The sequence below is a fragment of the Triticum aestivum genome, chromosome 4B (genome assembly GCF_018294505.1).
Source record: "Triticum aestivum cultivar Chinese Spring chromosome 4B, IWGSC CS RefSeq v2.1, whole genome shotgun sequence".
NCBI lineage: Eukaryota > Viridiplantae > Streptophyta > Magnoliopsida > Poales > Poaceae > Triticum > Triticum aestivum.
This window is the reverse complement of record NC_057804.1, coordinates 463,430,123-463,441,828: the sequence shown is the minus strand read 5'-3', so window position 1 is coordinate 463,441,828 and position 11,706 is coordinate 463,430,123. Positions and strand designations below refer to the sequence as shown.

Genomic DNA, 11,706 nt, shown 5'->3' with positions numbered 1-11,706 from the left:
ACACAACCAGGGACAAATAAAGGCCTTTGGAGATTAATGTTGTCACTGACAGCGACCCCGTGTCATGGTCCAAACTATCGCCTGCTGTCGTGAGCAGGCAGGACAATATAGAAGCACCGAATCATCATCAAACAATCCGATATATCTCCTCCGTTTTTTAGATCTAAAAAATGATCATATTCTCAGTGCATACATACATAGAGTATATTAAACACACATCGCATTTCAACTGACGCCAAACCGCATCTGCTTCACATGCCAGGGAACAGAGACTGACGTGCAAGCACGAGAGAATATCTGTTGTGGTACAGCACGAGAGAAGCGCATCATGTTTTGGTATCATCCATCCATGCCAACACTGGCGCACATAGAAAACACAATGTCAGTATCTTCAACAAGTGGAGAAATGTTCTATTGCTCACATTGACTGGTTGTCCAGAACAAACTGTTCACGCCGCAAACTTTTATTTTCGGTGATCAACAGATCTCTTGGTGTACACTAATCCAATGTATATTCTAGGATACAGGTTTGGTACAAAACTGCAAACTGCTTAGCAAAACCCTGAAATGTGGCAGATGAAAGAGAGGGAGAAGAATATGTAAGAGGGCCTTCTCGTTCCAAGGCGGGCATCATGCTAGATCTGGTGCCAACGCAGGTGTACTGTTTGCGGAGCCGATTGGTTCTTGTAGGGCGAGGTTCAGCGGGAACATCTCGCACTGAGCAACATGTGCCATCAGCTGGTCCATGAGGACCAATGCAGCCATCGTCTCCACCATTGGAACAGCTACAGAAGCAATGATGGGGAAAGGATCAGGTGATAGGACACCAATAGACGTAACACAAGGTAGAATATTAGATGGATCCATTACCCCGAGGGACAACACATGGGTCATGGCGACCCCTTGTCAGAAGTTCGATATCCTCATGATCCCTTGTTACAGTATTTTGCTTCTTCTGGGAAAATGAAACTAACACCTCAGATGAATGACTATACAAATGTACCACAGGTAGCATGCAATGAAATGTTGCCCTACTATACTCCAACGGAAAGAAACCAAATGTTTTGCACCAAATAAACATTTGAATATTCATAGCTGTTAACGAGTTTAATACTTGACATAGCAGTGGTTATACGTTGTTACAGCTTAATATCATAGTTCTTATCATTAGAAAAACATGCCATGGAACGTTGCTACACTTTCAATAACATTTCTCTGTTTTGTGATTCTTAAAGGAAATTCTCTGCACTGGAATGGCTTACCCCAATAGTTGCTGTTGGCTTGAAAGCTACTTTGAAGTATATAGTTTCACCATTTGATATCCCTCCCTGCATGAACACAAATTAACAATCAAGTGTCATACTTCTGATTTTAAGTATTGAAAATGAACATTGTAATAGTAAAGCAGGGTGCTAGGATAAATACCTGTACACCGCCCGAGCGATTGGTTCGTGTTCTTACATTTCCAGCCTCGTCCATATAGAACTCATCGTTATGCTCACTTCCAGTTAGGTCAGTACCTGGAAACAAGTTACTAATAGTCAGGCAATTTGTAAAGTAGGAGGCACTCCCACAACAACCAATTTTGCGCAAACCAATTTCCTACCTGCAAATCCACTACCGATCTCAAACCCCTTGCTTGCAGGAAGAGAAAGCATAGCCTTTGCCAGTAGAGCTTCAAGTTTGTCAAATACAGGAGAGCCAAGCCCCTATAAATTACAGCAGCAGGCAGAAGACAATGTGTTACTATTACTAATTGTGCCAATGATGATTAAGCAGCAAATATGATGTATGATAATCATGAGCCGAGAACAAAATAGAGTGAGGCCTTATTTGGTTCATTACGCTGGAACACACCAAAATCAACATAACAGAATCTTACTTACACGAGGAACATTTCTGGCAATGCATGTGACCACCCCACCAATCGAATTCCCATTAACTCGTACTTTATCAATTGCATCAATCATCTTCTGTGCATATTCTGGATCAGGACATCTACAAATGTTGCTCTCTATCTGGAAATTAAAAAACAAGAAAAAAATTCCAGTAAATCACTGAGAGTATCCTGTAATGTTAGTCAAAAGGGTGGCAACCACGGACCTGATCCAGGGTAAGAGTTTCATAATCAACTGCGTCTTCAGGAAGTACCACTTGATGCACTTTGGAAACAAATGCTAGAATCTGCAGGCAAATATTTCTCCGCCATAAGGTACTGAAAAATCAAGTTATAAGAGAGAGAGGCACACACACAAAATTTGCCCTTCTGCGTGGGAATGAAATGGTGAAATAAATCAGTATTCACTGCAGCACGATACAGATTGCTTTATGCAACAGAATACAAGATGGATCGAAGTACATAGACAACTGAGTTGCCATATTTAGGTCAAGCAAGAACTGAAATAAAAGCAAAATAAAGAGGGGCCGTCCAACAGGAAAACCACTGCTTATTTGCAAATTCTAGCGATGCTAATATTTAATTAAGACAAAAGTTGAATGCTTCGACATATTTAGGATGTATCCACATGCAAGTTTTCTTTCTTCAGGCTATATTGTTTATCAAGCAGTAACCAGGGGAGTGACAAGGCTTGGTTACAGATGTGGAATAGTTAAAAAAAAGTAAGTGCCAAGTAGGACCAAACCTCTACTCCACATTTCAGCTTAAGAATTTTCTTTGCAACAGCTCCTGCAGCTACCCTTCCAATGGTTTCTCTTGCCGATGACCTTCCACCTCCCTATTATACAGTTCACATAGAATTTTTTTTAACTCAACTATTCAAGTACAGAAAACACCCACATGTAAAGTTGTAGCAGAAAAGCTGCAGCAGTTAGTGCATCAGTGTGATAACTGAACTATACACCTTATATATGTATGACAACAGGTACCTGAACAGATCTAACACCGTACTTGAGGTCATAAGTCAAATCCGCATGGGAAGGTCTGTACGCCTTAGCCATTTCAGTGTAATCCTGTGGAACCAAATATGATTGTGAAACAAAAGGGTCAGTGCCAGCAATTATTGCCCCTCCAAATGTCTAGCTACCATGAGTATAGTTACTCCCTCTGTTCACTTTTATAAGGCCTTGTAGACATTTCAGACAACATGCAAAACAGGTCAAATTTTGTTGTAAACGACTTATAAAAGTGAACGGAGGGAGTATTAAAAATCTTATACTAGATACTTACACCCCCTCTTTGATCCGTGTTTGGGACAAAAACATGAATCGGCGTCCCAGTGGTCATTCCTGCAGAAAATACATTCAGCCTTGTCATAAAACGGACACAAACTAATGCATTCTTATTTGAAAATCAAATTCACCAAGGATATCCCATGTCTTGAAATGTACCCTACCTTCATATGTCCCTGAAAGAATTTTACAAGTATCGGTCTCCTTCCTTGGGGTTGTTATTCTGCTCTGACCTGGCCGCCTGTGATAATCAACCTCTTCATATTAGTTTGCATCATGGGAATATCTAATGATTATATCTCCAAGAGGTTAACAGAATGCATTTGCAATATCCTAATTCCGGCAGCAGCTGGAAAACTAATGAAATATTGAAGCACACCTTCGATCAAGGTCTCCTTGCATGTCTTCCTCGGTGAGTGGGATTCTGGGTGGACAACCACTGATAACGCAGCCAACACCACCTCCGTGAGACTCTCCATAAGTTGCAACCTGGAAGTAGTCACCGAAGATATTTCCAGCCGCCTTCACCTCTGTTCTCCAATTTACGAAGCAACACTTGTCAGAGTTAGCTCTTGTACGGTTCTAGTTCAAACAGAAGTGCAGTTATGCTGCCATGCAGAGCATCTCAGAATTTACATAGAACGTACAAATTCAGGATACAAAAAACATCAGCATTGGAACTAGGTGCTGTCACAACCCCTGAGATCTCAAAACACCAATAGAGATGCAACAGTGAACCTGTACTGAGCTATGGGTGATATGGCCAAACGAACTATGATCTTTGAAATTGCGATCGCGGAAATAAGGTTCCCGTAAATGGTATCAGAAAGACGGCTCACAAACCCTCTTCTCCATGCCACCAACGACGGCCATACTATACTCTCAGGCAGCAGCAGACCAAGCAATCCTAAGCTCGCCTTAAGGCAACCAACCAGTTACCCCCGACCCCATAAACGGAGCAGACACGGCGAAGCGCGTTCTAACGACGGGAATCGAGGAGGTGCGGGGCAACGGGACGGACCTAGGCGGGCGGCGCGGCGGCGACCGACGGAGAAGCGGACAGAGGCGGGGGCGGAGTCCGTGAGCGCCCTGAACCCGCCGCGGGGGAGGGAGCTCCAGGGCGCCCCGGCGGCGAGGTGGTGCGACGTGGGCGCGGCTGCCATTGGAGAGGGGTAGATTGGTTGGTTTGGTTTCGGTTGGTGAGGCGGAACAGAGGAGGAAGGGGAGGGGTGGACTCTAAGGGGCTGTTTGGTTTGTGCCCAAGCTAGCCACACCAAATTTTTGGTATGACCAATGCAAGGTCATGACCAAAATTTTGGTAAATTAGCATCATTTGGATTGTAGCCATCCGAAATTCCTACCCTACATGGGCATGCTAATAGTGTGAGGGTCCCATTAACTAATTACTGCCAAAAGTGCCTGCTCCCTTGCTGCATGCATCATATACTGTAATAAAAAATTAAACAGCACCTGGGACCCATTGAGACAGGGGGACAAAACGGGCTGCCAATGTTTTGGCGGAGGTTTTCCACGCCCTGGTCTCGCCAACGCGTTGGCCAAATTTACATAGGCGGACGCCGGTTGTGGTTGGCGCGCCAATTTCTTGGCAACAGTCCAAACGGCCACCAATTCCTATGGGCGAGCCAAAATATTGGTATGGTAAATTTTGGCTGTCATCCAAATGCACCCTAAATACGCGACGGAGAGGCGCCACCTACCTACCCCTCGCTCCGGCGGCTCGGGTCTGGTGGTCTGGTTTGGTTTCGTGGTGTTTGCCGCACCTACGACGACGAGACCGGAGCCCCCCGGGTCCGGTGCGGGTTGGTGAGGGGATTGACTCGCTAAACACAACACAAAGTTTTTTTTTTTCACAATACTAGCACACATGTCTGTACGTTGCAATGAAAAAAAAAACATGTGTGGCTAGTCTGTACGGTGTAAGTTTTTTTTCACAAAGTTTTTTTTTCCGCCGAATTTACTATCTGGGTCGGTTGATTTTTTGAAGAAGAAGCGGGCTCGCCGGAGGGAAAGAAGGAAGGAGTAGCTGTCGTCGATCTATCTTAGGGTGGTAGGGTGGCAGGCTTGTCACCGATCTATCTTACGGTGGCAGGCTCACCGGCAATCTATCTTACATGGGGGCGGGGGGTGCATGTTCGTAGGAGAAAATCTGCTCAATGTCGGAGTTAGAGGGATGACCGGGGGCGGCAGCAGCATGACGGTGGTGGTGGTTGGGGAAAGGGCGGGGCGGCGAGGTTGCCACAGGAGTGCTGCCGACCACAGGCGGTTCGGCCTGGGCTGGATCGGCGACAATCGGAGGAAGAGGATAAACAGTCCATTGGCCTGGGCTAGAAGCCGCCCGGGGATCCGTTGGATCTTGATTGGTTTAGTTAGAATCGGCTGGTCACAGAACTGTTTTCAGCCAACATTTGAGGCACTCGACCTTCTTGTCTTTGGACTCACGCCCCCAAATCTGCCTAGCCGGATAAGAGTCCTTGTTCCGAGCTCCATTGTGAGCTCATACCGCTCAGGTCATCCATGCGAACGAGCTCTGCACCCTTGGGCGAAGGAAGATGAGAGTGGTGTGGGGGCAGAGAAGTCCATGCGCAAGGAGCGGGAGTGGATGAGAAATAAAATCTACCATGAAGAAATGACTAGAGGAGATAAGAAAAAGGATAAAACTAGGTAGGAGGTTATGCAGGAGCGGTTGCTTATTTGGCCGTTTGGTGGAAATGGTTTCACTTGATCTTTGTCCTTAATAGTTTCAGTTATTTGATCCATTGCACTTTTTCAATGAATAAATCGATAAGCTGGATCATTATTCTAAGGCCTCTTTGGTTTACATGAATTTTGTAAGAATTCTACATGATATAATTTTTGTATGAAAATTTTCCTTAAGAGTCACCTTGTTTGCAGAATAGAATCGCATTTCTATACATGATTGTTTCCTATCTGCCGTACTTCAAAGAACAAGAAATATTAGCTCATAGAAGAAAACAAGAACAGATACAACCCACGTCAGCATACATACATTTTATAGCGTCACATCCAATGGCTATAAAAGGTGAATGAGACCAAATTATATCCCATTTAGATGAGTTCTAGCAAAACTGTTTTTCTATCGCCGTTCATAGAATTTGAGTTACAATGCATCTCACTTCTTAGACCTCCTTTCGTCCGTAGGAATTTTATTCTTATCATATGCATCACATGACATATGAATTTTGTAGGAAAAAAATTCTTTGGATCCCTTTGGTTCGTAGGAATTGATTCAATGAAAAATTCTTATCGTATGCATCACAGACATCTATTTCTTTATAGGAGTTGAGATGCACGTCATCTCACTTCCTATGAATTTTCTATTCCTATATTATTCATATTCTATGAAGCAAAGGTGCCTTATAGTTTCCCTAGTCCTATAATATTTCTATATCCTGTGAACCGGAAAAGGCCTAAAAGAAGAGACAACGTAACGATCAAATGAGCTTTCACAAAAAGAATAACGATTCATCACAAATCGAACATGACACCAGTCAGATGATGCTCGTGGAGAGGGTTGGTGACTTTGTGTTCCTCGTTTATCACACGTTAAGTTTGAGCAAACAACAGGAAAATAAGTTGGAGCACGGCAGCACGCGATGCCAACGACAGATAAAATATACTCCATTCGCACACAAGTGGAATTATCATAACTCATCAGCCACAAACAGAGAACCCAGAGAAGAGAAATGTGACAACCTCAAGGTAAATTTATGATACGATAGAAATACGAGACTTTGTACAAATCTGGAGGCACCTTCTGAGCCTCTTTCCCCCCTCCCCCGACAGAGGAAACCAGGCAGGCACGAGGCACACCCCCAACCCTGCTGCAACTTCTTCAGCTAGCCAACAGCACACGCATGAACTTATCACATGTCCTCATCTTGGCATCGGCCGGCCCCCCCGCCGGAGCCGGCGAGCCGCTTCGTGATGCCAGAAGCTTTACAACATGCTTTACATACACTACAGGTAACCGAGGCGAGTTTAACAGTTACATCCCGTATGCTCAAACGAAGTGAGCACCCTGCAGGGGGAGAAGGCCCGAAGGCCGCAATCTAGAAGCATATAGTGTTTTTATGCTGTTCGTGATAGGCTGCAGCTACACCTCTTCCTGATGCAGAGCAGGGGGTGGAGGTAGCGGAGGCGATTGGGACGTCTGCTGGGGCGGCTCTTCGGCTTTGTTGTTAACTTTGATCTCCAGCAGCCGCTCGACCGGCTGACGGCAGATGGGGCACCTGGTGGTCTGGTACCTCAAGACCTTGGCGCACTCGCTGCACATACACTGCAGCAAAATATCCAGTGTCAGTTACTAGAGATGCTAGTACAGAATCAGTTACCAAACAGCTCATAGCACTGGAAATGGACAGCAATCAGTGAATTATTGTACTTCGTAGTAGATTTTTCTGGATCAGTAAATAGAATATGAAATATTCAAGATCACACTCGGTAAACAAAACTGTATATTACAAGTGTAATAACAGACTAAATCTCTGCAATTCATATTTTTTGGAGAATACATAACTGCAGCATTATAGCTTAATTAACTTCAAACGTAGATATCGGCAAGAAAAAAAACTTCAAACGTAGATATTCACAAATAAGCTTCTATATTTATAGATTTGAGACTTACCATATGCCTACATGGAAGGACAGTAGTATCCCTAGGTTCTGAGAGGCAGATGACACATTCTTTCCCAGGATCATTTGCATCAGTGTCCCCTTCCACAGAGTTTCCTATCCCATATATTTCCTGCAATTCATACCTGGTGCCATTCACCCAAAGGATCTGACTAACAACTCGTACTTGATAGTCGCCACTTTCTTTCTTTTCAAACACAGCCTGTGTGATCTGCGAGTTTGGAGTTTTTGGCTTCTGGTCTTCCCCCTCCGATGGTTGATCAGCAGACAGTGTTGTTTCAGCTTTAACTGCAAGTGGATATATTTCCATTCCCCCCTGTTTCAACAACTCAGAGTCCTCAAACGCTGAGAAGTCAATTCCCGTCCCAGAAGGTTGCCTAAACTTTTGGCCAAGACCCTCTTTGAAGCTAACAGTAACAGGCTTAATCAAGTCTGGCTTCATTGCTGTTAGATTGCAATTGAGCTCTTCCTTTGCAAAGAAGTAGACAGTCATGCTGTTCAAGGAAGTAGATTAAGAAGAATGGTAAATCACCTAACATTACAGAAAGAATAAGACTTCTTTTGTCTGTATTAAGGAAGCTCTAATGCTTTAGTCATACAACATGAAAGTACAACAATACTACGTATTAAATAGCAATACAGCTCTAGCACAAAACACCAAAATCCTCTACAAACATACCGGTATCATATTTGCAGGAAGGATAAGTACAGTGTGCTTCGTATAGTTATCCCAGAATAAACAAATTTAATTTCAATACATATTTCACCATTAGCGATTTCGCAACCTATTACACTTAGCCATCCTTTGGTCATAGGATAGGAAAATCATAGGAATAGGGAAGTCACAGGAAATGAGATGACATGCATCTCAGTTCCTATAGGAAAAGAGATGTCACTTGGTTCATAGGATAAGAATTTTTCCAATAGGTCTGAGCTAATGTTTTTTTCCTTTGAAATGTAAAGGATAGGAACCAATCCTACATAGGAATCGGACTCCATTCCTACAAATCAAAGGGATCTATAGAATTTTTTTCTTCAGATATTGTATCCTATAGAATTCCTACAAAGCAAAGGAGGCCTTAAAATTATCTTTAAGAAAAATGTAGCAAGATGCATGCTTTATCACGGAACGGTATCGACAACTTGGTAGAACTGAAATTCCAAGAATTCTTTTTGGTGGCTCATAATGAGAACACATCAATTTCAAATAAACTAGAAAGAAAGACTTGCTTGGTACAAACATCTGGTCACAGACAGATTATTCAACCAAGAGTGAATGTGTTACAAAAATGATGATGAAATAGGGAAAATGGTACTGGGGATGAAGACCTTAACAGTTCCAAACATAACTCCAATGATGGAAACATGTTGGTTTAGAGAATAAAATATATGCCTACAGTAACAACTGAGCAGAAAGTAATGCAGGGAAGAATGAGTGGGGATAATATACATAATATCTATCGTTGACTAGGCCATCTCAGAGAATAGGGCATAAGTAACACTTGTGTTAACAATGCAATGGAGCGAGCATCCTGTGTAAGTCTCACAATCAATGCAAAAATATGGTTTGACCAGGCAGGAACCCAAATATGTAGTCCCTCTGTAAAGAAATTTAAGAGCGCTTAGATCACTACTTTAGTGATCTAAATGCTCTGATACTCCCTCCGTCCCAAAATTCTTGTCTTAAATTTGTCTAGATACAGATGTACCTAATACTAAAACGTGACTTGATACATCCGTATTTAGACAAATCTAAGACAAGAATTTTTGGACGGGGGGAGTATTTCTTTACAGAGGGAGTAGTGTTCTGCCTCCAGAGTACAGACACACCACTACTAAAGTTTAACAGTTGGCAAGGGATCAAACTGTATGGCAACTGTAGATCATTGAAACTTCATCCTCATTACCGTATTCTCGATCACAGAGTTTTTACTAAAGACTTCTGAGAACAATCTAATAATGAATAAAACATGCATATAATGCTATAGCTGGCTTTCTGGCTATTGAAGAAGAATTATTTGCAAGGACCAGGGTATCAAGGATACTGCAATAGATGACTGAGCTCGTCCTTATAAGCATGTTAGTGTCCTCAGGTAATACTTTTGTAGACAAAAAAGTTTTTATGTATGGTTTTTACTAATTTCCTTTTTTTTTATCAATAGAGGGAATCGTCAATCAACAAACAAATGGAGGTCAAAGATCGCTGAAATAGACAAATACCGCCCTTGACCTCAAGCAAGTGAAAGCATCACCATCATCAGAGACAGAGACTAATTCCTCGAAGCATCAACGTCGACATACAAAACGAATCCATGCAAACAAGAACATCTTCCACACAAATCCTGCTCCTGGCCACTGGCAGCTAGCTGCCGGCATACATATAACGGCACAAATATACATATAAAGATTTAAGAGAAGGAAGAAAGATTCACCTTCCAGCGACGGTGGCATCGAAGGTGAAGGCGACGAGGAAGCAACCGGGACAGCCTTCATCAGGCTCAATCCGGAGCGTCTCCTTCTTGAGGTTGACGTCGTTGCGGATGGTAACGGCCTTCTGGTGCTCGACGTAGGGCGTGGGCATGGGCGGCTGGAGCCCGTAAGGGTACCGCCCGGCCCAGCCGGGGTAGTGGTGGGAGTGGACGGAGGGCGGGAACTCGGTGGGGGGCACGTTGGGCGGCGGCGCGGCGCCCCTGTGGTGGTGGTCATAGGGCGCCGGGAGGGGCACCTGCACGGACGGCGGCGGCGGCGGGTAGTAGTTCCCGTACTGCGGGTAGTACTGCGGCGGGTTGGGGTTGGGGTACTGGGGCGGGTAGGGCGTGGCGGCGGCGAAGACGTAGCGGTTGGGCGCGGCCTCCGGCTGCTGCGGGGGCGGCGGCGCCTGGTGGTGGTGGCCGTGGCCGTGGCCGGAGCTCCGGCGGCGGTGGCCAGGGCCGCCTCCCCCGCCGTTGCTGCCCGCGTTGCCCATAGCTCCCGCGCGCGCAGATCACCCGCTGCGAACCCGGGGAGACGCGGTCAGGCTCGGATCTCGAGGCCCTGGAGCATCAAAATTGGAGGAGCCTCGCCCTCCTCCCAATTCCTCTCCTCCCAACAACGTCCCCAGAAAACCCAAGAATCCAAAGAAAAAGAGGACGCACGCCGCCTCCGAGGATCGGAAGAAGCGGCGCGACGGAATTGGAACGAACCCCCGATCGATTCCCCCCTCGCGGATCGAAATCGAACACGATCGATTCGATCGGGGGAGGGGAGGGGAGGGGAGGGAGGGAGCGCTTGCCGGCGCGCTCACACTTCTTTGCTTTCTCGTCTGTGTCGTATTTTTGGGGCTATAATGGAAGGTTGCGCGTAAAGCACACCACTATCGTCTCTTTTCTTTCCCCCCTCGGCCTCGGTGGTTACAGCTATGGTTGTTATCATATCACACCCCCAGCCCCTTTAACTCCCCCCGAATCGCCCGCCGGCCACGCGGGGCTTGTGCGCGGCGTGCGGGCGCGAAACCAGCGGCGGGGCGAGGCTTTTCACCCCACACGTGAGGTGAATGTGCGACGACCAGTGCGCGGAGCTCTGGATTTGGCGGTGAGGGAGTGATGGCCTATTTTCGGTACGGTCGCGCGGCCGGCGAACCAGAGTCACTCACTGGTCTCGTTTCCAGCATGCAAGCAAGTGCGAGTAATAGTGGTGTGGAGTGGCTCCAAGCCGCACGGTAAACTCCCGGCCGCACGTGTAAAAAGCCGTTTGAAATTGCAGTGAAATGGCGACGACCGATGCATCATTGGCTGTTTTTGCGGGGTTGGAGACGGAGGGGCTTGTTGTCAAAGTGGCAACAATTCTTATATTCCTTCCCCGCCC

General features: G+C 45.5%; 2 protein-coding genes across 2 annotated transcripts; both read right to left on the bottom strand.

Annotated features, from left to right (window-relative positions):
- Positions 1 to 370: 370 nt before the first annotated feature.
- On the bottom strand, positions 371 to 5,018 carry LOC123092727 (chorismate synthase 2, chloroplastic). The gene is made up of 14 exons (XM_044514547.1): positions 4,878 to 5,018; positions 4,211 to 4,425; positions 3,569 to 3,719; positions 3,354 to 3,430; positions 3,188 to 3,246; positions 2,887 to 2,970; positions 2,643 to 2,735; positions 2,104 to 2,184; positions 1,887 to 2,018; positions 1,607 to 1,709; positions 1,426 to 1,520; positions 1,263 to 1,328; positions 871 to 955; positions 371 to 785 (listed from the first exon to the last, which is right to left on the bottom strand). Exons 2-14 carry the CDS (start codon positions 4,350 to 4,352, stop codon positions 631 to 633), a joined length of 1,323 nt encoding a protein of 440 aa, XP_044370482.1. The 5' UTR covers positions 4,353 to 4,425; positions 4,878 to 5,018; the 3' UTR covers positions 371 to 630.
- Positions 5,019 to 6,915: 1,897 nt separating this feature from the next.
- LOC123092726 (probable E3 ubiquitin-protein ligase LUL2) lies at positions 6,916 to 11,239 on the bottom strand. The gene is made up of 3 exons (XM_044514546.1): positions 10,296 to 11,239; positions 7,856 to 8,357; positions 6,916 to 7,507 (listed from the first exon to the last, which is right to left on the bottom strand). Exons 1-3 carry the CDS (start codon positions 10,826 to 10,828, stop codon positions 7,325 to 7,327), a joined length of 1,218 nt encoding a protein of 405 aa, XP_044370481.1. The 5' UTR covers positions 10,829 to 11,239; the 3' UTR covers positions 6,916 to 7,324.
- Positions 11,240 to 11,706: the final 467 nt, after the last annotated feature.